The sequence below is a fragment of the Myotis daubentonii genome, chromosome 3 (genome assembly GCF_963259705.1).
Source record: "Myotis daubentonii chromosome 3, mMyoDau2.1, whole genome shotgun sequence".
NCBI lineage: Eukaryota > Metazoa > Chordata > Mammalia > Chiroptera > Vespertilionidae > Myotis > Myotis daubentonii.
The window spans coordinates 22,818,623-22,846,270 of NC_081842.1; the positions used below are offsets into that span (position 1 = coordinate 22,818,623).

A 27,648-nucleotide genomic window follows, 5' to 3' on the forward strand; every position below is an offset into this window, starting at 1 on the left:
GAGGAGCTCCCCCCGTCACTCACAGAGTAGGTCCGATAGGGGAGTTGGGGCACCGTCCCCTGTCACACACAGAGCAGGGCGGATCAGTGGGTTGGGGCGCCGCCCTCTATCACCCACAGAGCAGGGCCAATCAGGGGATTGGGGCGCTGCCACTGTCACACTCAGGGCAGGGCTGATGGGGAGGTTATGGCTCTACCCCATCACACACAGAGCAGGGCCCGTGGGGGGGGCGGTTGGGGCGCCGCACCCTGTCACACACAGAGCAGGACTGATCAGGGGGTTTGGGCGCTGCCCCCTGTCATGCTGATCCCGGTGCCAGGAGGCCTCGCGGCTCCGCTGATCCCTGTGCTGGGAGGCATATTACCCTTTTACTATATAGGGTAGAGGCCTGGTGCATGGGTGGGTGCCAGCTCGTTTGCCCTGAAGGGTGTCCTGGATCAGGGTGGGGGTCCCCACTGGGGTGCCTGGCCAGCCTGGGTGAGGGGATAATGGCTGTTTGCAGCTGGTCACACACCCTTCAGGGTGGGGGTCCCCACTGGGGTGCCTGACCAGTCTGGGTGAGGGTCTGAGGGCTGTTTTCAGGCTGGGGGTGACTGAACTCCCAAACGCTCCTTTTTTCCTTTTTTTTTTTTTTTTTATTCTGGGCCAGCTTTAGCTTGAGGCTTGGCTCCAGCTTTTAGGCCTCTGCTCCTGAGAGTAGGTTTCTGGCCTTTGCATACAATGTTGCGAATCTGCTGGCTGAAGTCCGGCGGTATTTGTTACAATGTTTCTTAAACTGCTGGCTCAGAGGCCTGCAGTCGCAGGCGGGGAAACCTTGGTTTCCTCCATCACTGAGGCAAGCAAGCCTCATGTTAGTTTCAAGCTGCCTGGCTGCCGGTCGCCATCTTGGCTGACAGTTAATTTGCATATCTCACTGATTAGCCAATGGGAAGGGTAGCAGTCGTATGCCAATTACCATGTTTCTCTTTTATTAGTGTAGATGTCAGTCACCTCAATACATTCAATAAAAAGTTTCTCATACTATTAACCTCATTTTACTGACCTTTTTCTTGTTTATTTTCTAATAATTGAGCTATTCCCTTGCTGAAATCTTAAAAAAAAATTTTTTTGTTGTTTTGTTAATCCTCACCCAAGGATATTTCCATTGATTTTTAGAGAGTGGAAAGGAGGGGGAGAGACAGAGAGAGAGAGAGAGAGAGAGAGAGAGAGAGAGAAACATTGATCTGAGAGAGACACATTGATTGGTTGCCTTCCACAGGCGCCCCAACCAGGACCAGGAATTAAGCCTGCAACCAAGGTGCATGCCCTTGACCTGAAACGAATCTGCAACACTGCAGTCCTCAAGCCAACACTCTAACCACTGAGCCAGACCAGCTAGGGCTGAACTGTTTTTCAATGGTTTGAGTTAATTTTCTATTTTTCCTCTAGAGTTTTTTTTTAAAATTTTTTAAAAAATATATTTTATTGATTTTTTTACAGAGAAGAAGGGAGAGGGATAGAGAGTTAGAAACATCGATGAGAGAGAAACATCGATCAGCTGCCTCCTGCACACTCCCCACTGGGTATGTGCCCGCAACCAAGGTACATGCCCTTGCCCGGAATTGAACCTGGGACCCTTAAGTCTGCAGGCTGATGCTCTATCCACTGAACCAAACTGGTTAGGGCTAGAGTTTTTTAAATTTAATATCTGTAAGTAGAGATAGTTTTATTTTCACTTATGCCTCTTACTGTTTTATCTACTCTATTGCATTGACTAGTACCTTCCAGAACAATAGGTCTATACACTATTTTTTTAATTGAATATTATTTTGAGATAATTGTGTATTTACATGCAGGTATAAGAAATAATACTCTTTTTTAGTTTCTCCAATGGTAGTATCTTGTAAAACTTTAGTGCAATATCACAAGCAGAATATTGGCATTGATACAGTCAAGATAGAGAACTGTTGTATCACCACAAGAATTCCTCACATCACTGTTTCATAACCACATCTACTTCTTTCACTTTTGCTTGTACCCTCTTCTTAATACATGACTACCAATCTGTTCTTTATAATATAATTTTTTTCATTTAAAAATCCTATTTAATAAAGAGGTAATATGCAAATTGACTGTCACACCCTCACAAAAGATGGCTGCCTCCATGTGGTCAAAGATAGCCAGCAGGTGAGGGCAGTTAGGGGTGACCAGGTCAGCAGGGGAGGGAGGGCAGTAGGAAGGGACCAGGCCTGCAGGAGAGGGCAGTTGGAGATACCAGGTTTTCAGGGGAGGGCAGTTTGGGGGGACCAGGTCTGCAGGGGAGGGCAGTTGGGAGGGACAAGGCCTGCAGGGGAGGGCAGTTGGGGCACCAGGCCTGCAGGGGAGGGCAGTTGGGTGCCGGGAGCCGGTCCATCCTTGCTGTTTCGAGGGACCTGGCATATATGGCATACTGTTCTTAATATGTTTGCTCCCCTTAGCGCTATGTGTTTTAACCAAGGTCACCTCTCCAAGAAAGGTTGTTCCCCCAGGTAGGGATTTTCCCCTGAAGTTAGGGAGGGAATAAAACCCCTCAACTAAGTGCCAGGCGGGTAATTAATCACTTTAACTACGAACAATCATGCTTAAGCTACATAATCTTTACTCCCTGGAATGGAGATAAGAAACGCCCTAACCTTTGTAATAGAGATTGATAGGATTGAATCAACTGGTATAAATACAGATGTAACAAGACAGCAAGACACAGAACTTAGAAGACAGAACCAAGAGAGACAGAACCTAGGCACAGAACCTACACAGAACGTTCTCTAGAGACAGAAGAACTTCGCTGGAGAGAACATGGCAAAAGATCCTGGACAGAAACTGGCCTCAGAACCTAGAGACAGAACCTAGCGAGAGAACATGGCAAAAGATCCTGGACTGAACCTGACTACAGAAATTGGCAAGAGAACCTGACTAGAACCTGGTGACTGAACCTGGCTGGAGAGCCTGCCTGGACAGAACCTGGCTGGAGAACCTAGCGAGGGAACATGGCTACAGAACCTGGCTGGAGAACCTGGAGAACCTAGCAAGAGAACATGGACACAGAACCTGGCTGGAGAGCCTAACGAGAACTTTGCTGGAGATCCAGACCAGAACTTGGCTGGAGATCCTCGCTAGAGATCCTGGCTAGGCTGCTGATCAACTGAACGCTGTCTCCGTGTCATTCCTTCTTCGCCGACTCCGTCCACACCTTTGGGGACCCCTGGACCCGCTGGGGCTGGACCCCAGCAGTTGGGGGTGACCAGATCTGCAGGGGAGGGCAGTTGGGAGGGACAAGGCCTGCAGGGGAGGGCAGTTGGGGGCGACCAGGCCTGCAGGGGTGGGAAGTTGAGGGTGAAAGGGCTGTCAGGGGAATAGTTAGGAGGTAATCAGGCTTGCAGGCAGATGCAGTTGGGGCAATCAGGCTGGCAGGTAGGCGAGTGGTTTGGAGCCAGTAGTCCCAGATTATGAGAGGGATGTCCGACTACCGGTTTGTTGAACATCTCCCGAGGGGTCCCAGATTGGAGAGGGTGCAGGCCGGGCTGAGGGACAACCCCCTTCCCCCCAGTGCACGAATTTCGTGCACCAGGCCTCTAGTGTTATAAACGGTATTATACAGTTTATAACCTTTGGGTTGGCTTTTTTCACTCAGCATAATTCCCTGGAGATTTATCCAAGTTGTTGCATGTATCAGTAATTTGGTGTTTTTGTTGCTGAGTAGTTGAAATATGTCTGGGTTATTTTCAGGTTTTGACTGTTACAAAAAAAAGCTAATATGATAATTCATGTATAGGTTTTTGTGTGAACATAACTTTTCATTTCTCTGGGATAGATTCCCCAGAGTACAATTGCTGGGTTTATAGTAGTTGTATGTTTAGTTTTGTAAGAAATTGCCAAACCTTTTTTCAAAATGATTGTACCATTTTACATTCCAATAGTACTATATTAACCACCCAATTTCTTCTCTGTATCCTCACTAGCATTTGATGTTGCTACTATTTCTGTGTTTTTTGTTTGTTTTGCTTGTTTTTTGTTAATCCTTACCTGAGGATATTTTTCCATGGATTTTTAGAGAGAGTGGAAAGGAGGGGGAGAGACACACAGAGAAACATCTATGTGAGAGAGACATCTATTGGTTGCCTGCCCCACGCCCCGACCATGGCCAGAGATTGAGCCTGCAACCAAGGTATATGCCCTCAACAGGAATTGAACCTGGGATCCTTCTGTCCGCAGGCTGACACTCTGTCCACTGAGCCAAACTGGATAGGACCATGTTGCTGATACTTAAAAAAATTTCTTTAACCCTTCTGATAGGTGTGTAGTGATATTTCATTATTGTTCTAACTTTCATTTCGCTAATGGCTAATGATGTTGAATATCTTTTCACATGCTTATTTGTTATCTATATATCCTTTTTGATAAAATTTTGTTAAAGTTTTTTGTGCATTTTACTAATGGAATTATTTGTTGTTTTTACTGATGATTTTGCATGAAATTGGAAATAAATTAATTCATTTTTTAAAAACTAATAATAAAAGATTTTGCTTTATTGAAATTTTCTTTTAAGTTTCCTTAGGTGTTGTTATATTGTAAGAGATACAAAACAATGTAAATTTGAACCAAAAAAATTTATAGTGTTATTATAACTTATCTGTTAGGTATATATGCTATTTCATTAGGCAGAAGAGAAAATGTCATTCATTTTAAATACTTATTAAGTGCCGGGAGCCGGTCCATCCTTGCTGTTTCAAGGGACCTGGCATATATGGCATACGGTTCTTAATATGTTTGCTCACCTTCTTGCCGCTGTGTTTTAACCAAAGTCACCTCTCCGAGAAAGGTTGAATCCCCAGGTAGGGATTTTCCCCTGAAGTTAGGGAGGGAATAAAACCCCTCAACTAAGTGCCAGGCGGGTAATTAATCCCTTTAACTACGAACAATCATGCTTAAACTACATAATCTTTTCTCCCTGGAATGGAGATAAGAAACGCCCTAACCTTTGTAATAGAGATTGATAGGATTGAATCAACTGGTATAAATACAGTTGTAACAAGACAGAAACACTCAGAACTTAGAACAGAATCAAGAAGACAGAACCTACACGGAGCCTAGAGACAGAAGAACTTCGCTGGAGAGAGCATGCCGGAGGATCCTGGAGAGGGACTGGCCTGGGAGCCTAGAGACAGAGCCTAGCGGGAGAACATGGCAAGGGATCCTGGACTGAACCTGACTACAGAGATTGGCAGGAGAACCTGACTGGAACCTGGACACTGAACCTGACTGGAAAACCTGGACCAAACCTGGCTGGAGAAGTCCCGTGTCATTCCTTCTTCGCCGACTCCGTCCACACCTTTGGGGACCCCTGGACCCGCTGGGGCTGGACCCCGGCAATTAAGATACTTTAGATACGTGAAAAAAATAAGTTCAATATTTAAGTGAATTTATTAAGGAAAGTATTAAATAATCATGCAGGATTAAGATTAGAAGATGAAAAAATTGGGAAAGTAATATATTTATTCATTTTTAACAATTATTTGAGGATCTTCTACGTGACAGGCAGTTTTGGATATGTCAGTTACAAGAAATTGCCTTTGTAAAGCTTACATTCTAGCAAAGAAGTAGTCAATAAACAATAAATATAAAAATAAGTCAGTTGTATAGAATTTAGATTTAATGCAGTTGAAAAACTAAAAAATAGTAGAAAGTATGGGGCATTGGGACTTGTGGAGGCAAGGAGAGAGGTCATGCTTCAGTATTTAACATAGTAGTTATGATAGAGCTTAATGAAAAGGTGATACAGTGGGGCCTTGACTTACGAGTTTAATTCATTCTGTGACGGAGCTCGTAACTCAAATTACTCGTATGTCAAATCTTAAAGTGAACGAGTGAGACGTGATGCTGGGCTGATGTTGTGGTGTTCACTGTGACGTTCATTGTACCAACTAGCGGTGGGGTATCTGAAGCTGGCTCATAACCCGAATTTTAGCTCGCAACTCAAAGCAATAAATTGTCCGAGAGATGGCTCGTATCTCGAAAAAGTCATTAGTCGGGACACTCGTAAGTCAAGGCCCCACTGTATTTGGACAGATTTGAAGGAGGTGAAGCAATCTGAGATGACTAGGGAACAGTGTTAACAGTGGGAAGAGCCAGTGCAAGGGCATCCTCTATAATAAAGAAGTAATATGCTAATTGACTGTCACACTCTCACAAGATGGCAGCACCCATAGCCACAAGATGGCAGCGCCCAGTCCCCTCAGCCCCATGGGGGGAGGAGGGGTGTGGCAGGCGCCAGAGTCCCCAGTCCCCTCGGCCCCGCCAGCAGTGAATTTTCATGCGACCATTACCTTGTTAAAAAATCCTTACCCAAGGATATGATTATTTCTTTTAGATCATCTATTCTCAGAGAGCAGGCCTAAGCCAGCAGGTGGGCATACCCCAAGGGTTCCAGACTGTGAGAGGGTGCAGGTTGAGCTGAGGAACGCCCCCGTGTGCATGAATTTTTATGCACTGGTCCTCTAGTAGACAGTAAGTTGTCTGGTGTGTTTCTGTCATCTGAATTTTGTAATTTAATCACAAATTATTATATCAAACATAAACTGACACTTAATGAACATAAGCTAATTTTTTAAATACCTTTTCTTATGATGCTGGGGAAACTCCCACCTGGGGTTCATTATTGGCTTGTTTGAAAGCCTGAGATTACAAACTTTGTTTTAAATCCCTTCATAACACCGTTTTTCTTGGTATTCTGGATTTAGGCTTACTCACTTAAGGCAATCTTAGATTTCCTTAAATTCCAGAGTTAATGTTGTAGGCTAAGTCTTAGTGGAAAATACTTTGAGAGTTTTTTTGAAACAATTTTTATTTTAAAGCTTTGAGTGCTTTGTGTTCAAGGAAAGAATGGTTCAAATAATAATTAGAATTTCCTTCTTCTCTGACTTAATATGTTGTAAATACTGTTATTCCTCTCTTAAGAATAGGTATTTCAGCTTTTACAAGAGTAGAAGGTTTTTAAAGGAAGTTTAAATCTAGTTGTATTGTTTTTGCTAATGAGACCTTTATGAATATCATTTATGGTGTAGTATACTGAGCTGTATAGTAATGCTATAAAGTACATCTTTGAATAGTAAGCTACATGATCCCACACTGTCCTGACTTGATAGTTTCCAGTGTCTAATTTTGTTTGTTTTGTGTTCTCTTTCTTTATCAGCTGTCACTTGTCACTGCTTCAAGTTCTAACACTTTCTCTACTTTAATCTGTATTATTGCTTATAAATGTAAGTAATTTAATGAGAAAATAGCTTTCTATTTAATTATCTATAAAGAAAGTTCTGGGAAATAATATGAGGATTTAAAAAATACTTGTTAACATGTTACGTGCCAAGCCTGTTTTGTCTTCCTTTTCGTTTAGCCCGCAATATCCAATTTCACCAATATGCTGGTGGCATCAATGACTGACCGGTCTGGATCAAAAGTATAGTGTCAGTCACTGGTGACTGACATGCGCTTAACGTGTTAAGAGGATAAGCTGGTTTTTATTATCTTATTTTCAAGAGAATAAAATTGGGTTTTAACATTCTTATTTTTATTTTTTCAACACCAAGTTAAAGTAGAATGACACTTGCAAGTTATTAAAATATGTAATCTCTTCTTCCCTTAATCAGCACTGAAAAGGGAAATGAATGATGACTTAAAAAGTACTTTTGTAGCCAAAACCGGTTTGGCTCAGTGGATAGAGCGTTGGCCTGTGGACTGAAAGGTCCTAGGTTCGATTCCGGTCAAGGGCATGTACCTGGGTTGCGGGCACATCCCTAGTAGGAGATGTGCAGGAGGCGGCTGATCGATGTTTGTCTCTCATCGATGTTTCTAACTCTCTATCTTTCTCCCTTCCTCTCTGTAAAAAATCAATAAAATATATTAAAAAAATACTTTTGTATTATTTGTGTAAATTATCTTCTAGTAAACTTATGGGCATTCATTGTAATATTGATTTAGTTAGGAAGTTATGTTTTTGTTTGTCTTGTTAAAATAGGAAATTATCAGCTTAAAATGGACATTATTATATACTAGAGGTCTGGTGCATGAATTCATGCACCAGTGGGGTCCTTTGGCCTGGCCTGCAGGATCGGGCCGAAACAGGCTCTCCAACGTTCCCTGAGGGGTCCTGGATTGCAAGAGGGTACAGGCTAGGCTGAGGGACCCCACTGGTGCACAATCCAGCTGGGGAGGGATGTGGGAGGTTGGCCAGCTGGGGAGGGACTGCGGGAGGGCTCCAGGGCGTGTCCAGCCTGTCTCGCTCAGTCCCGATCTGCCATACCCCAGCAGCAAGCTAATCTGGTCGGAGCTTCTGCCTCCTGGTGGTCAGTGCACATCATAGTGAGTGGTTGAGCAGCCTAATATATCATTAGCATATTAACGCTTTAATTGGTTGAATGGATGACTGGACACTTAGCATATTAGGCTTTTATTACATAGGATAGAAGCTATGTATTTTTATGAAGAAGCTTTGGGAAAAAAGGAGCTATATGAAAAGTAAAAAGTGAAAGGATATTTTGTAAGTTTGAATATGAGCCTTAAAGATTTCTTTTTGGTTTTAATGCTGATAACAGTCCACACAGTCTAGGTGCTTTTGAGGTGGGGGTCCCACTTGTAGGTTTACTTTCTTTACTTGCTGTTATAGTATATACTAGGAATCTATTATTTATACTGTCTCTTGAACTTGAATTTGGAATACCTTCAAATCACTCTGGCAACATGCAGGGTAAAGATCTAGGGGGAAAACCAGGGAAAAGTATGATTTTTGAATTTCCAATGATAAGATGTTCTTAGTTCTACGTGGCCTTTGTTTCCTCTTGTATTTTGAAATAAGACCTTAAAGATACAGACTCTGTCTCTTTTTAAAATCTGCTCTCCTTCTTGTTATATGTTATATGGGGAAAACACACACACTAGGATTATTTTTGAACTAGAGGCCCAGTGCACGAAATTTGTGCATGGAGGCGGGGAAGGCCCCTCTCCAATCTGGGACACCTTGGGGGATATCCGACTGCCTTTTGCAATCCAGGACCACTGGCTCCTAACCGCTCGCCTGCCTGCCTGCCTGCCTGCCTGCCTGATCGTCCCAACCCCTCTGCCTGCCTGCCTGATTGCCCCTAACCACCTCTGCCTGCCTGCCTGATCTCCCCTAACTGCTCCCCTGCTGGCCTGATTGCCCCTAGCCTCCTCTGCCTTGCCCTGCACCTGGGACCCAGGATTTCTTCCTCTGGCTGGTCACAGCACAGGAGACCCGGGCTTCCCTCCCTCTAGCCAGCCGCAGGCACCCAGGACCTGGGCTGGCTTCACCTGGGCCCACTGCAGCCATAGGGGACCGTGGGCGGACGGCTTTGCCTGGGCCGCAGCTGCAGGCGCCCGGGACCTCAGTGTGAGCGGCTTGTCCATCTCCTGTGCCGCAGCTAGCTGGTCTTCATTCCTCTCTTGCAAGCTCATTTGTGCCTGGCTGGTTCCCATTCCTCTCTCCCCAGTGTTGAGTGTCTGATCAGTTCCCATGTGAGGGGGCGAGGGCACGAGGCTGATGACCATTTGCATATTAGCTCTTTATTATATAAGATTACTCACACCAAATCAGGAAATAAACTAACATATGCCTTTATTTCAAGTATTCTTTCTTGTACTCATGCATACAATACAGCACAGTATAGTATACAATAATGCTGGGTGCACCTGATCCTGTTTTTCATTTATAAAATATGGTGACCATTCAGATAAGTTTTATGCCCCAGGCTTCTAGCTTTCTCTGATTCTTTTATTACCATTAAAGCCTTTGTTGGGCACTTAAAATATTGACATAAGCAATTTAGAACTTGTTCACAGATTTGGAAGAGCAGCAAAAAACGGGGGATTGAAAATCTTACTTAAAGGCAGAATAATGCAGTCTGATTTTTAAACTATCAGTCTGTCCACTTAAGTTAGTTGCATTGAATGAAATCTTGCAGCAAATTAGTTAAGACTTTTTAAAACAAATTAAAAAAAAAGTTTTTAGTAAATAACTTGAGAATGATTAGTGTCTTAAGTGTTTCTTCCATATAAATAATGGATTTTAAGATTTTTGTTCTTTTTAGCTTTGATCTATTGGAATTAAGGAAGTAATCTTTTAAGAAAGTGCTTTTTATTGATTTTAGAGAAAGAAGAAGGGAGAGGGAGAGAGAGGAACATTGATGTGAGTGAGAAACATGGATTGGCTGCTTTCTGCACACTTCAGACTGGGGATTGAGCCCCCATCCCGGGCATGTGCCCTCAGCAGGAATTGAACTGGCCATCTTTTGGTGCATGGGATGATACTCAACCAACTGAACCACACCAGCCAGGGCTAAGGAAGTAATCCTTTAAAAGAGCATTTTAATTAAAAACAAAACAAAAAAACAAAAAAACCTTTTAATTACTTTGGGCAGAGTAATCTCTAGTTTCTTTTATTTTTGAATATGAAATAATTATTGTTAAAACAATAAAGTTATCAGAGTTGAATTTTACAATCATATTTGTAGTTTAAAACATTTTTTGATACAAGGATTCCATGAAACCTTAACATTTTTCACAAATAGATTTGTTTTACAAATTAGAGAGTGTGTTAAGTTGATGTTTTTTTAGTTCCAAAATTAGGATGTCAAAAGTGAAAGTTTATGTTTAACTTAAATTTATCTGTGCATTTTGACCTTATTACTTAAAGAAAAATTGAAGTTTCATGTCTTTGATACCTAAGTACATTACTTAGGTAGGTGAAGAAATAGTAAAATTTTAAGGTACTGGTTCTCTTGGTTTACAAGCATTCTCCCACACACATACAAACAGTGCAGGAATTGGCTTCATTGTTCTATTTTATTTTGTAAAATTTAGCTTACAAATATTATTGCTCGATTAAGGACTTCTTAAAAACACGTTGCCTTTGAAAAACTAACTTATTCTTTATATATTTTAAAATTAAAACTGATAAAAATAGTCTATTAATGAAATTATTGGCCAGGTAAACTTCATTTTAATTTTTAAAATTACATATCTACTTCTATATTTAAAGTGATGACTTTAGTGCTATTGAGAACTAACAAGTGTGATCTTATACTTACTATGGGCATTCATGAAAAATATCATCCAGAAATTGTAAGGTTTAAAATATGCCAGTAGCTACCAGCTGCTAAAGAATTCCGTTTGTGATTTTATTCTTTTACTTCTTTGTAATTTAAATGCCTTTATTTAAAAAGTTTAACTTAAGGATATTGTAAAGTATATGGCATTTTAAGATTAGATGGTATCCAGAACATATAGTCCAATGAGTTAGTTCAATGTAATTGGAGGAATTATTAAATGACACTGACCTCATTTCCTTTAGAACAATGAAAATTAATAGTTTCACATTTTATTAGGCTGATATTCCAGATGTAGTGTACATTTAATTAAGTGTAGTTTCCTTTTAGTTATGGTATGTGTATCTGTTTTTTGTCGCAAATTCTTTCTAGTTTTACAGTTTTCCACATGTTTTCTTTCACCATTTATGATTTTTTTCAAAGCAGAGCTATAAGGATTTAAATCACTTTAGCATGCAGCAAAACAGTTCCCATTCAAACAATAAACGCCATTTTAAAAAGCCTTTAGATCTTCTGTCACTTCATAAATATAAATGTATAAAACGTTATGCAGTTGTAGTGCCCACCTGCTAATTAAATGCAGATTTTGCTCAAACTTGCTTAAAATCTGTCTATTTGTTTCAACTATGTCTCTGTTCAGAATACATATGGCCCTTGTGAAACTAATTATGCTTATGGAGCAGCTGTTAAATTTAGTGCAACTAATTTTATCCAATATTTTACATTTTAATTGATTACCTGTGAAGAAATTAGCAAATTAACACTTATTGTACAGTAACTGAATCGTCTTTTATGGTTACTTTCAGATTTAACAAGTGAGTTAGTCCTTGATGGAATAAAGACATTTCTAGGATTTTTAGATAAGAAAGTTATTGGTAGACCTTGATTATCTGGTGTGAAAATTTAGGAAGACTGATGAGTGATGCCAGGCATCTGTGTGTTCTGTATCTTAAACATGAGAAGCAGATTGGAAAGTAATGGCTTTTTTGCAGAATTTTGGTAACATATGGGCTTATCTGGATCTAAGAAGTCTTTGAAGATCTTTGAACTTGACTAAATGACTTAACCTTTGGCATAGTGGGTGGGTTATATGCTTTTTTAGAGGGAAGGCACTGGCATTCTGCATTTTTCTTTTGCTTTTTTCCTCTTTCCAATTCTACCCTTAATATTTTAGAAATGGGGGTACTGGAGATGATGATCGTGAATTTTTTCAATATTGACATGAGAATTCCAAGGTATTTCATTGGCTGGATCTACCTGTAATAAGGTAGGGTTAAGTTTTTGGTAATATTTCAGAAATGAGTATATGTAGATACTTATTTTCTATATGTTACTTGAAAATGATACTGTAACCAGATCTTATTGGCAGTGTGCTGTAGTTGAAAGGATGTAGACAAACCTGGTTTCAAATTTCAGCTCTATCACACATTGGCTCTGTCACCTCTGAACTTTTCAGAGTTCATTTTCCACAAAACAAAAACCAAACTAAACCAAAAAACACCCCAACCCCACCTCATCCCAAAACAAGAAAAAAAAAATTCCTCAAACCACCAAAAGGAGATGACATAACAATTGTATGTTTAAATACTCCAGAGAATGAAAAGAGATAAAATAGAGGAATATAGCTAACATGCTTCTTAGCATTTAGAACATCCTTAGTAATAATAGGGTTAAATGTTATGCCCTGTAATATTGCTGAATAATAGATATACTAAGCAAGCATATTATTATGTGTACATATATTACAGCATTAACTATCATGGTAAATGGGAGATTGGTTTTGATTTTTATTTACCAGCTTTGAATTTTGATAACTAAGTTGTAAAACTTGATGTGAGTTATAAGTCCAAGTAAATGTATCTGGAATTTTGATAAATATTTCAGTGGGGCGCTATAGGTAGATAATTACTATGTCAGGAATATGTAAGCAATTCTGTTTACAAATACTTTATCTATAGCAACTTGATCCTCTGCCCCTAGTGAGGACAGTTGACCTAGGCTCTGTAGAACATGTGGCAACTATATTGATCTAGACAGATTTCTCTAAGGCAGATGTTGGGTCAATCAGTGGCCAAGGCTGAAGGATATTAGTCCCCTCAATTTATCTTAGTTAAAATTCAAAGTGCATGTTTCCCCCAAAGAAATAGCATTGTTGTTGTTGGTTGTATTTGGAAGTCTTTTGGTATAATGTTTCAGGTACTTTCTATCAATTAGCTTATATGGATTGGATTGAGAAACCATTGATTTTTATGGTGAGTTTCAGATAACAGACTTATTTATACGTGAGGTTTCAAATAATTTTTTAAAGCCTCTGAATGGAAAATTTTAAGCCTCCATTAAAACAGTGTAGTATAACAAACCTTCATGTAGCCATGATCTAACTTCATCAGGTAGTGTTTTGCCAATATCAAGGCATATTTTAAACTTTGCTCGGATGTGTCCAGAGTACCTTTACTTTCCTCCGTTGCTAATTTAGCTCCAGGATCAATACGTGACTGTATATAATGCCTTATGTACAGGGTAACTCCTCTCTGGCTAGTGGAATAGTATTTCTCTTGTATGATATTCAAGATTTCTATTGCTTTCCAGTGTATGTTCTCTCGTCCCATGGAATTTCACTGCACATACATATTTATAGATTGGAACTTGTAGTGGATCTAGGGGAGCCCACTACAGATTTCTAGATCCCTCTCTCTGTCCAGCTTCTTTTTCTTTGGTCTAATTCATTGCAAACTCTAGCCACCTTGGCATCCTTGAAGATCTGTTTTTATCTCCTTAACTCAGCAAGTTTGCAAGGTTCTATTTGGGCTCCCTCTCCTGCTTGTGTGGCTTGTAAACTTTCTCAAGGCAATAAGCTGGAACAATCCTAGGGTTCCCTTCTTTGTTTCCTTTTTCTTGGGGAATCACAGTTCTTTGTTGTATAATATCTGGAACATTAGTTGTTTCATACATTTTTGTCTACTTTTCTAGTTCATGGTGGGAGGGCTATTCCCACAGCCTTTAACCCCTATAGGCCAAAGACCATCTAATAACAGTTCTGATTATTTTATCTGTGATTTCTCTATTTTTTCCTTGCCATTTCCCCCTCTTAAAACTGTATACATTTTATCAGTTACTTAGCTCACAGACAAATCCTGATAGTTATTTGTCTGTTTAACTTTAAGTTCTGTTAGCTTCTACTTTATATATTTCGAGGTTCTGTTGTTATGCAAATTCAGAATTGCCGTATATTCTTTTTAGAGTGACCTTATCATCATGAAATGTCTCTGTGTCTAGAAATATTTCCTACTTTGAAGTTTGCTTTGTCTAATATTGACATAAATTCATCATCTTTTTGTTAGTGCTTGCATATCTTTTCGCATTTTTTTGCTTTAAAACTTAGTTTTAATATTTAACATGTTCATACTGAAAGCTATATATAGTTTGCTTATTTTCAGTCTCACAATCTTTTTATTTTAATTGTATTATTTAGTCTATCGATGTTTATTGATTATATTGGGTTTAAATCTTCCACCTTTTTCTTTGTTTTTTATTTGTCCAATTCATCTTTTTTCTACTTTCTTTTTAGTTAATTATAGTTCATTTTCTTCTCTGTTAGGTTGTTAAACATTCTTTTAATTTTACTTTATGTGCTTAACCTAGAAATTGTAGCATGTCCTTGACTTGTTGGAGTCTAACATAAAGTAGTACTTCTATCACTTTTGTTTCCTATAGCTTTGATTCCTGAAGGGTAGCTTGAGTAGATGTACCACTGTGAACACCTTTCTCCCCCCCCCCCCGCCCTTTGAGCTCTTCAAGGAAAATGAAAGCCATTGTTTTGCTATATATCTTGTAGTTTAGAAGATGGATACCAACTTGACTTTCTTTGTTGGTGACTTGATCAGAGTATTCTTCCTTTATCATTTATGTGCATTAACTTCATCATTATATATCTTAGAGTTGACTGTGGTTAATCCATTTCTCCATTTACACAGTTGGACCCTTTCTACATGTAGATTCTTTTAGTTACAAAAGTATTCTTGCATTACGATTAAAATATTAATTTTTCAGCTTCTGGAGTCTCATGTTGGATGCTCATTTTCTGCCTCTTTTTTCATTACTTTTTCTGATCCTTTCTAGTTTTATTTGTTAAAAGTTTATTTTTCTTGGATTGTTTATCACTAACATTTGGATCTTATTATCTATATCCTATATAATAAAAACCTAGGTGGCGTCACGTGACACCCTTGCATGATGTCGTCACAAGATGGCTGCCACAGATGGCCAGCAGGGGAGGGCAGTTGTGGGTGATCAGGCCAGCAGGGGAGGGCAGTTGGGGATGAGATCAGGCTGGCAGGGGAGGGCAGTTGGGGGCCATCAGGCCAGCAGGGGAGGGCAGTCGGGGGGCAAGATCAGGCCTGCAGGGAGGGCAGTTAGGGGTGAGATCAGGCCAGCAGGGAAGGGCAGTTGGGGTGATAGGGCCAGCTGGAGAGGGCAGTTGGGGGCGATCGGGCTGGCAGGTGAGGGCAATTGGGGGTGATCAGGCAGGCAGGGGAGCAGTTAGGCATCAATCAGGCCAGCAGGGGAGCAGTTAAGGGGCAATCAGGCAGGCAGGCGAGTGGTTAGGGGGTGATCAGGATGGCAGGCAGAAGCAGTTAGGGGCAATCAGGCAGGCAGGCAAGTGGTTAGAAGCCAGCAGTCCCGGATTGTGAGAGGGATGTCCGACTGTCCTTGGGATTGGGCCTGAAACCAGCAGTTGGACGTCCCCCAAGGGGTCCCAGATTGGAGAGGGTGCAGGCTGGGCTGAGGGACACCCCCTCCCCCTGCATGAATTTCATGCACCGGGCCTCTAGTCCTATCTAATAAAGGAGAAACATGGTAATTAGCTGTACCTCTGCTACCCTTCCCATTGGCTAATCAGGATGATATGCAAATTAACTGCCAGCCAAGGTGGTGGCTGGCAGCCAGGCAGCTTGAAGAGAACATGAGGCTTGCTTGCTTCAGTGACAGAGGACTCCAATGTTCCCCGCCTGCCACTGCCGGCCTCTGAGCTTGCAGTTTGAAACATTGTTACAAATATAGAAGCTAAACAAAACCCCAGAAACCTGCTTTCAGCCAGCCGGGATCTCAGAGCTGGAGTTGAAACAGTGTTTCAATTATAGAACCCAAGTAAACCAGATACCTGCTTTCAGCAGCCAAGGCCTAAGAGCTGGAGCCAAGCCTCAGAGCTAAAGCTGGCCCAGAATAAAAAAAAAAGAAAAAAAGGAGCGGTTGGGAGCTTCAGTCACCCGCCAGCCTGAAAACAGCCCTCAGCCCCTCACCCAGACTGACCAGGCACCCCAGTGGGGACCCCCACCCTGAAGGGTGTGTGACCAGCTGCAAACAGCCATCATCCCCTCATCCAGGCTGGCCAGGCACCCCATTGGGGACCCCCACCCTGATCCAGAACACCCTTCAGGCAAACCAGCCGGCCCCCACCCGTGCACCAGGCCTCTATCCTACATAGTAAAAGGGTAATATGCCTCCCAGCACCAGGATCAGCGGAGCCGTGAGGCCTCTCGGCACCGGGATCAGCGTGACAGGTTGCAGCACCCAAACCCCCTGATCGCTCTGCGGCTCTGTGTGTGACAGGGGGCGGGGCCACAACCTCCCGGAGCCGTGAGGCCTCTCGGCACCGGGATCAGCGTGACAGGGTGCAGCACCCAAACCCCCTGATCGCTCTGCGGCTCTGTGTGTGACAGGGGGCGGGGCCACAACCTCCCTATCGGCCCTGCTCTGTTCCTGACAGGGGAAGGCACCCCAACCCCCTGATCAGCCTTGCTCTGTGCCTGATAGGGGGGAGCTCCCCAATCCCCTGATTGCCCTGCGGCTCTGTGTGTGACATGGTGCGGCACCCCAACCCCCTGATCGGCCCTGCTCTGTGTGTGACAGGGTGCGGCGCCCCAACCGCCCCCCACAGGTCCTGCTCTGTGTGTGACGAGGTAGAGCCATAACCTCCCCATCGGCCCTGCCCTGATCCGCCCTGCTCTGTGTGTGACAGGGGGCGGTGCCCCAACTCCCCTATTGGCCCTACTCTGTGAGTGACGGGGGGAGCTCCTCAACCACCTGATTGGCCCTGCTCTGTGCGTGACAGGGAGAGCTCTCCAACACCCTGATCGACCCTGCTCTGTGCATGACAGGGTACGGAGCCCCAACCCCCCTGATGGGCCCTGCTCTGTAAGTTACAGGGGGCAGCGCCCCAACCCCCTGATTGGCCCTGCTCTGTGTGTGACGGGGTGGCGCCGCAACCTCCCCATTGACCCTGCCTTGAGTGTGACGGGGCGGTACCCCAACCCCCCAATCGGTCCTACCCTGAGTGTGACTGAGGGTGGCATCACAACCTCCCGATCCGCCCTGCTCTGTGCATGACAGGGGGTGGCACCCCAACTCCCCAATCAGCCCTGCTCTGAGCCCGACCAGGGGCTGCACCTAGGGATTGGGCTTGTCCTCTGCCTGGAGCAGGCCTAAGCCAGCAGGTCATTATCTCCCGAGGGGTCCCAGACTGCGAGAGGGTACAGGCCAGGCTGAGGGACCTCCTCTCCACCCCGAGTGCACAAATTTTTTTGCACCAGGCCTCTAGTATATATATAAAAGCCTAAGTGACTGGCTGACTGGCTGGTAGCTATGACACACACTGACCACTAGGGGGCAGACACTCGATGCAGGAGCAGAAACCACAGGTATGGAAACATGGAACAGATTGATGAATCTCAAAGGGAAGGGGGAAGGGGGAAGGGTGGAGGGCGGGAAGAAATTAACCAAAGATCTTATATGCATACTAGAGGCCTGGTGCTTGGATTCGTGAGGGACCAGTGGGGTCCCTCAACTTGGCCTGTGGGGATCGGGCTGAAACTGCCTCTCTGACATCCCCTTAGGGGTCCCAGATTGCGAGAGGGCGCAAGCCAGGCCAAGGGACCCACCGGTGCACCAGGCGTCTAATATGCTATATATAATGTTGGATTATTGTGTTACAGTCCTCTGCTTTATATTTTTTTGTGGGGCATATATATATATCACCTGAAAAATTTGATTCTTTGTTATTGTTTTTATTACAGTTGTTTTGTATGGATGTTGTATTATTTTTTGTTGTTGTTCATGATAATGTGAAGCGTTTTCCTGGATCAGGAGTAACAGACAGTATAATGGAAGGACTGAAGGTTTTGGGTGACTTGTAAGTTTTTTTGAATGATGCTGTGCTATTAATTCAGTGAGGTAGAGTTTCTTTAATAAATGGAAAACTTTATGGGAAAAGCTAGACCTATTTTTAAATTATTTGATGCCATCTGTTTTTATAGAGCCCTGAGCTTTACTACCTTATTTTCTAGTTTTCTTTTACCACCATGCCATCAGTGGACATTTACCTTTTTCAAGTATATCTCTGTCCTAGAGTGTAGGTCCTTTAAAAAAAAAATCCCTTGTTATGGTTTTAGTTGGATTTTGGTTGGGGATGAAAGTAGATGTTCATGTTCAAAATGTCAACCTGATATGTAATCCATGTTAGTTTATTCCATATGTAAATTTTAAATTTAATTTTAATGACAGTTTTATTTTATAGCAAATACAGTCTTCTTTTGTAGAACTCTACTTAGGAGATTATTTGAAGTATTGTCTTTTTTTGAAAAATAATATATTAGGATATTTGTTTTGATTCCATGTGTTTAGAACTTATTAGCCAATTAAGAAACTTGACAAATTGGTTCTTGAGGGCAGTAATTCATTTTATGTAAGGGTGTTATGGTGATTCTTCCTATTTTGTAGATATTGAAGGCATTTATCTGGTATAATAAGACATATTGCTGTCCATTTATTGCTTATATATTGTGTGTTCTAGAGTGCCACATTTTTTATCAAACGTTTCTTAGCTTATAATATATCTCCATATTGGCTTTGGCACTCTAGAGACTTCTAGAGTGATTTATCAGAAAAGTATTTATTTGAGAAACGAGGGACAAATTCACATCTTAAAGTTTAATATAGTTTCTTTGACTTTTTTTGTCTTTGTCTGGTCAGGATAGGAATCTCGTTATTCTGATCTGTTACTTCTTGATGGAGATCCTTCAAATATATAATTAAAGTTACTTAAAGTAAATAGGGTTGTTCATATGTCTAAGACATGAGTTTTACTCAAAGTTGTGTAAAGTAATTCCCATGACAACTAAGAAGTCAGCAGCTTAATTCATTTTAATCTGTGATTTCATGGTCCTTTATAACAGCCTTTAATAATGTTGTTTTACCCATGTTTTTTTTAAAATTTTTTTATTGATTTCATAGAGGAAGAGAGAGGGAGAACGAGATAGAAACATCAATGATGAGAAAGAATCATCAATCGGCTGCCTCCTGCAAACCCCACACTGGGGATCAAGCTGTAACCTGGGCATGTGCCCAGACAGGGATTCAAACCTTGACCTCCTGGTTCATGGGTTGACGCTCAACCACAGGGCCACACCAGCTGGGCCTGTTTTGCCTACGTTTTGACTTGCTTTCTTTTCCCTATGTATTCTTTTTTTCCTTGTAGCCTATAAGCAAGATTAAGAGGCCTACAATATCAGGATCAAAATAATAAACATTAACATATCGAGATAGTGACATTTTAATACTTGTTACTTTTTTAAAATGTTATATCATAGATGACCTAGCTTATAGATCTGCCATTGCTATCATAGTTCATTGAGCCACACCAGCAACATTTTAAGGAGGATATTTGAGAATATCATACATGGGTTACTTGTATGAAGACATGGTGAATAATGAGCAAGATGTTTTTGGAGAATGGCAAGCATTTGCTTTTTACAATGGAATCTTTGTGTTAGGGAAAACCATAAGATCAGTTTGGGGATAATTGATTATTTAATGAATTGTGTAAGTTGGGAAGATTAAAGATTGGAAAGGTTGCTGCTATAGGGACGGTGGGGTAGATAGTAATTGATAGAAGGCCTCTAATGCACTGTCAAGTTTTGCTATGTTGGTGATAGAGTGATCATATATCTGTGCGACAGTGCCAGTTTAGGCCTGTTTTCCTTATGTTTCAGTGCCCTATTTGACTAAAAAAATATGCCCTTTTATTCTCCAAAGGATAATAGGTGATATGATTTTCCTTTTAATAGTAAAGTAGTGAAGATCATGTATTTGGCTGCTGTTGGTTTTCCTGTAGAGAAGACATGGATCATTAGCCAAGATTATTATTATTTACCTTCATATACAAAAGAAAAACTACATTGAAAATTGAAATGCAGTCCTTGTGCCAACCTTATGATTTTAAAAGTCTGTGAAAATCAGAATGCTGCTCATTACTAGATTGGCTACGGTATGAGGGAAACATATTTCATATGCTCCTGATTCAGATTTTACTCATTCATTCAGGTTAGCACATTCCTTAGTAACTTCTTTCTCTGTGGCTGCTTCCTCCCAAATCACTTGTCCGCTATCTCACAGTTCAGTCAGGTACTATCTCCTTTTTGTAGACAATGAAACAGATGCCCAGAGAAGAAATAATTTGCTTGAGGACACCATTATATGAAGAGTTATTTTTTTAAAACAACACTTCTATAACTTTAGGTATATTAATAGAAGAATCATTTCATTTTTAAGGTACAGTAAAAATGTGATTTCACCATAATCTACTTCATCTATAATCCACAATTGGTTGCACATTTTGTCCAACAGTGTTTTGTTTTCTTTTAAAAAACTAACCACTAAGAAATGTGCTTATATTAAAGATTTGTGTTTTTTTTAAAAAGAAGCTCTTCGAGTTTTGTTGTTAGAGTTTAAAATAAATTTAACTTATTTGTCTTTTGTTACTCTACATTTTCACTATCTAAGTCAGTGATTCTCAACCTTCTGGCCCTTTAAATATAGTTCCTCATGTTGTGACACAACCATAAAATTATTTTCATAGCTACTTCATAATTGTAATGTTGCTACTGTTATGAATCGTAATGTAAATATCTGCTATGCAGGATGGTCTTAGGTGACCCCTGTGAAAGGGTTGTTTGACCGCCAAAGGGGTCTCGACCCACAGGTTGAAAACCGCTTCTAAGTGAAGATTAGTGGCCAGAATCATATTTTGGTTCTGAAAAATTTAGAACAAAATTAATATGTTGTATGCATATATGGATATAATTTATAAATAGTGGCTGAGGTTATCACAGAAAAGACCCCCTTCATTATTATTATTATTACTTTATTTTCATCAGAAAACTTTAAATTCTGACTGGTTATTATTCAGATATTTTAGGATAATCTGTTAAATTTTTAATATATCCACATATAATAGAAAATTTAATTATAAATGAATAAGGTAACAACTGTGGGGGCAATGAATTGTGATGATAAATTAGAATTTTATCTTTAAAGTAAGTTTATTGGGATAACATTGGTTAATAACTTTATATAAATTTCAAGTGTACAGCTTTATAGTAAGACATCTGTATGCTTCCTGTGTTCTCACCACGTAAAGTCTTAGTCTCCTTCTGTCACCATTTATTTGACACCTTTAATCCTCTTTGTCTTCTCCCACACCCTGTTCCCTTCTGGTAGCCACCATTCTGTTTGTATTTATGAGTTTGTTTTTATGTTTATCAAAACTAGTTTATGTGGAAAGAAATTATGTGTCAAAATTAACAGAGGGAGTAGTCAAAGAAAAAATGATAGAAAGTTATTTATTTTTATTAATCCTCACCCAAGGATTTTTTTTTCATTGATTTTTAGAGAAAGTGGAAGGGAAGGGAGTGAGGGAAGGAGAGAGAGAGAGAGAAGGAGAAATAAAGAGAGAGAGAGATATGAGAGATACATTGATTGGATCACTGAGCTACATTGGCCAGAGCTAGAAACTAAAGTAATAAGCTCATATTGACATTCCTAGCAAAAAATATTGTAACTTCTCAAAATTATATATGTATTTTAAAAAAATGTGATTTTATGATACAACTAGTGGCCCAGTGCACAGATTTGTGCATATTGAAAGGAAATTAACTAGAAGAGATATTTTAATATCGCTATTCTATATTCCATTTCTCTATAATAGAAGTGTCAGAGATGAAACAAAATTAGTAAATTGTATATGAAAATAATATATAAATTGATTAATAAACAATAACAACATGATATAGCAACAAAGACATGATATAAAAACAACATTGATAAAAACAATGACTGATAAATTGATTAAACTTATTCTAATATCTTCTTGTGTACCACATTAAGAATAAAAACACTTTCATAGTGCTTGACTAATATCCCTTGTGATGAAGTATTTACAACTTTAACATCCCACGCTGTTAGAACTCGAGAGAAAGCAACATATAACTGACCGTGTCTGAAAACAGGTTCAGGTAGGAATATTCCTACTCTGTATAGAGTTTGTCCTTGTGATTTATTAATAGTCATCACAAATGCTGGCATCACGGGAAACTGTTTTGAAATTAATTTAAATGGGAGGCCAGTGTCAGACGGGGACAAATCAATTCTTGGATTCAGAACAAACTCTCCTTCCGCAGATCCTGTTAATACTTCAGCTTCAATTATGTTAGGTTGCAATCTTTTGATAATAAATCTAGTACCATTACAAAAACCCCATTTACTATTAAGATTTCTCAGTAACATGATGATTGCACCTACTTTCAATTTTAATTTATGATATGGCATTCCCGAAGGTGTAATACTACTAAGAAATTCCATGGGAAAATTTTGCTTTTCGGCATCATCCATTGAATTGATGGAATCATCACTCAAATTGGTGTGAAAATCTCCATCAACTATATCCAAAATTTCTTCATTTTTTATGAACGTGCTCATTTTTTGACAAAGAATCGCACATTTAGATATATTTTTAATATTATCTATAGATATACTATTTCCAAAGGTAGCTTCAATAATAGATCCATTACAAATAATTTCATGGGGGATTTCAATAATATCCATTCCGAGAGTTTTATATGCATCGTGCATGCGTGAGTAAACGACTATTTTTAAATTGGCAGTGTGCGTCATGTGTACCGGCCAGTCGGTCGATCGGCTGGGTGGATGGTCAGTCATTTAGCCTTTTAAATCCTATACTAGAGGCCCAATGCACAAAATTTGTGCAAGAGTAGGCCTTCCTTCTCCCAGCTGCCTACACCAGCTTCCCTCTGGCACCTGGGACTTAGGCTTCCCTCCGGCCACTGGCTAGCACCTGGGACCCAAGTTTCCCTCTGGCTGCCGGCAGGCACCTGAGACCTGGGCTTCACTTACAGCCCCGGCTTCATCCAGAAGGTCATCCGGAAGGACATCCGAAAGGACGTTTGGTCTAATTAGCATATTACGCTTTTATTATTATAGATAATAAAAGCCAAATAGCAAATTGACCGAATGGCGGGACGACCGGTTGTTATGTCGCATACTGACCACCAGGGGGCAGATGCTCAATGCAGGAGCTGTCCCTGGTGGTCAGTGTGCTCCCACAAGGGGAGTACCACACAGCCAGAAGCTGGGATCATGGCTGGCAAGTATGGTGGCGGTGGCGGGAGCCTCTCCCACCTCCGTGCCAGCACTAAGGAGCAGCGAGCAGGCAGGTGGTAAGGAGCGAGGGGTCCTGGACTGTGAGAGGGTAGTCCAACTGCCAGCTTAGGCCCACTCCATGGGGAGCGGGCCTAAACTGGCAGACGGTCATCCTCTGAGGGGTCCCGGACTGTGAGATGGCGCAGGCCGGGCTGAGGGACACCCCCACCCCCACCCCCGTGCATCCCACCTCAGCGCACAGATTTCGTGCACTGGGCTTCTAGTATATAGATAATGCTCTTCATTTACTGAGTGAACTCATTAAGGCTAAAAGAGGATAGACATTACTACCACTGATACCCATGTAATTCTCTTCCAGACCAACATATATCCTAAATTCCCAGGCCTAGGTCATGTTATCTTTCTGTCACCCACATTCTTAAGTTTTGATCATTTGTGCTTGATCTTTTCATTTTTGCTTGATAGGTCTAGCTAGGGATTTACCAAATTTATTGATATTCTCAGAGGACCAGATTTTGGCTTTGTTAAATTTCTTTATTGCTTTCTAGTACATTGATTTTGCTCTCTAATGTTTCCTTCCTTCCACCTACCTTGTTTTTACTTTGCTCTTCTTTTTCTAGGTTCTTAAGGTGAAACTTTAGGTAATTGATTTTAGACCTTCTTTTAACATAAACATTTAAAGCTATAAATAACCCTGCTAAACATGTCTTCATCTACAAATTCTCCTATGTTGTATTTTCATTATCATTTAGTTTAAACATTTAAAAATTTTTATTGTAATTTCTTAGTGGTACATGAATTATTTAGAAGTATATTATTTAGTTTTTAGATATTTGGGTTTTTTTCAAGATGTTTTATTGTTATTGAATTCTAATTTAATTATGCTGTGGTCAGATAAACATATTTTGTGTGATTTTTACTTATGAATTGACCCTTTGGTCATCATGAAGTTTCCATTTTATTTTGGATGACACTCTTAGTTTCTGTGGTCTAGTTTATCTGATATTAATATAGTCACTCCACCCTTCCTGTTTACTGTTTACATGATATATCAATTTTTAGCCATTTATTTTCAATCTACCTATGTTTGTATATATAAAGAACATACCTCATAAACAGCATCTAGTTGTGTATGGTCTTTTAATTCATTTGTACAAGCTCTGCTTCTTAATTAAAGTATTTAGTCCATTAATCTTAATGAACTTATTGAAATGTTTAGATTTAAGTCTATCATTTTATTATTTGTTTTATGTTTGAGCCTGTTTTTGAGGGTTGTTTTTGTTGTTGTTGTTGTTGGTTTTTGTTTGTTTCTTTGTTTGTTTGTTTGTTTTTTGTCCTTTCCAGCCTCCTTTTGGATTAATGAGTATTTTTAAGAATTCTCTTTTGTTCATTTTTTGGATTTTAGCTATATACTTATTTGCATTATTTTCCTGAAGTGGTTGCTCTAAGGATTTTGCATTCTGTCTCATTATTATGCCCTTATTATTCATTGTATTTGGAGTTAATGTTTTATCATTCAGATGTAGCATAGAAACTTTATAACTATATAGGTCCATTTACCTGCCTCATACTTTATTTTTTATAGAGGTTGTATATATTATATCTACCTTCATTATAACCCTTTAATAAGACATTTGAAAGTTTACTTTAAGCATAAATGCATATGTGGTTTTTTGTTGTTGTTTTTTACCATTTTTTACTGGGCTTTATTCTTCTTAAAAATCCAAGTTTCCATCTGTTATCATTTTCTTCAGCCTGAAGTACTTACTTTAGGATGTTTTATAATACAGATCTATCACTGATGATTATGTTTTACTTTTCCTTTACCTCAAAAAATGTCCTAATTTTACTTTTATTTTTGAGGTTTATTCTTGCTGATTATAAAATTTTGTGTTGAAATTTTTATTTTGCCATGATAAGAATTTTGTACCACTATCTTCTGATCTCCATTGTTTCTGATGAGAAACCAGCAGTAATTGATATTATTGCTCTTCAAAATGTAATGTGTTTGGGGATTTTTCCCTGAATACTTTTAAGATTTCTCTTTTTGATTCATCAGTTTGACTATGGTTTTACTAGTCATGGTCTTCATATTTATATTGTAGTTACCTGAACTTCTAGAATCTGTACAATTGTCTTTCACTAAATTTGGGGAAATTTTGACCACTACTTAAAAATTTTGCTTTCTGTCTCATTATTTTCTGTATTTCTGGGTTTAAATAAACATGTTTGACACATTAAAAATATTACCACACAGATTCCAGAGGGTCTGTTTTTCTTTTCTTACTAGGAGTCAATTTCTTCTTAGTTCTTCAGATTGGATAATTTCAATTGATTTATTTTTTAAGTGCACAGATTCTTTTCTTTGTTGTTACCAATGTGCTTTAAAGCTCATTGAGCATAATTATAATTTCAGATATTATATGTTTTTAGTTATAGAGCTGCTATATTTTTTGTTTTTTAAGCTTTATATTTATTACATGCATGGTTATTTTTACTACTTTAAAATCTTTGCTTGCTATTTCAAACATCTAGTTCATCTCAGGGTTGGTCTCTATTGACTTTATTTTCTTGATAATGGATCCAACTTTTAATGTTTTGTGGTATAGCTAGTAATTTTGGATTTAATTCTGGACAAGGTGAATATCATGTTTTGAATACTCTGGATTCTATTATATTCCTCTGAAGAATACTGATTTTTTTTTCTTGTTTGTTTTAGCAGAAAATTAACTTAGTTAAATTAAAATTGAAAAAATCTTGTCTCTTGGGGGGCAGTTGAAATTTTAGTTTAGTTTTATTTTATCTTTGGCTATTTGGAGCATGCACAGTATAGGGTTCAGCCAGAGATTTGAATAGAGTTTACATACAGAATTTTAGCTACCTCCTCTGACGCTTTTTCAGAATTACCCTTTTGTTTTCCTTTTGCGATGGTTGCCCTGCGCCTTTCTTCTGGTTTTTCAGGCCAGAAATTTTTGTTGTTGGAGTTATAGCTGTCCTGCATGGCATAGACTTGGGCTTGTCCTCAGAAAAGAAGCTAATAAAATGGGAAATTTTCTCATCGCTGTTTTCGTTTTCCAAGTGTTGGCCCTTTATAGAATCTGTCTTCTTTTGGTCATTGTCCAGTACCTTCAGATAGTTGCTTTTTATAGTTACCTGTAAGATCTGGTAGAAGCTTTCTTATCACTACTGTGAGACAGAACCTGAGGTTTTTACCTTTTAAAAGTACACCGTATATCCTACCAAATACTGTTATTCATTTAATACAAAGAATGGCTAGAGTAGAGTAGAGGCATAGTTTTATTGTAACAATTAGAAATAATAAATAAGGTTGACTTTATATAGAAGCAGAGATTGTAGGCATAGGTAAGATTCTATCCTTGGATACTAGATCAGATACATTTAGATTTGTTATATTATCTGAGGACAGTTGAGTAATCAAGACTTGATTTGGACCTTTAAGACTTTTACTTGCACTTTTTGACTAAACTTTAATTTCCTGTAAAGTTGACAACATATATACCCCTTATGTATCATTTTAACTGAGAGTGCTTATTTATAAATAATCATACTTAGATGTTTGTTTCACAGAATTAAACTAAATTCTTTTCTTTCACATAATTTTAAAGTTTATTTTCTTTTCATAATACAAGATATGCACTAAATGTATTTAATAAAATCTACTTACTATAGGTCCAGGTCAAGACCTCGTCCACGTTCCCATAGTCGAAGCAGTGAAAGGTCCAGTCACAGAAGAACCCGTAGTCGATCTCGGGATAGAGAACGACGTAAAGGCAGAGATAAGGAGAAAAGAGAAAAGGAGAAGGATAAAGGCAAGGACAAGGAATTACACAACATTAAACGGGGGTAAGTTGATATTTCCATGAACGTTAAGCAAATCTTAAGAGTTAACTCAGTGATTCTATGGCAGTGTTCAAACTAATTTCATTCTTGGAGGTTTTTCTTGGATGGAAAAAAGAGGCGAAACATTAGGTAAAGAAAAAGG

General features: G+C 39.6%; 1 protein-coding gene across 1 annotated transcript in view; it reads left to right on the forward strand.

The window, feature by feature from the left end:
• The window catches only part of RSRC1 (arginine and serine rich coiled-coil 1), a 365,275-nt gene that overhangs the window by 68,638 nt on the left and 268,989 nt on the right, over window positions 1-27,648 (forward strand). The window contains exon 4 of the mRNA XM_059686888.1: window positions 27,336-27,509. Coding sequence (XP_059542871.1) covers window positions 27,336-27,509 — 174 coding nt within the window. The remainder of the gene's footprint in view (window positions 1-27,335; window positions 27,510-27,648) is intronic.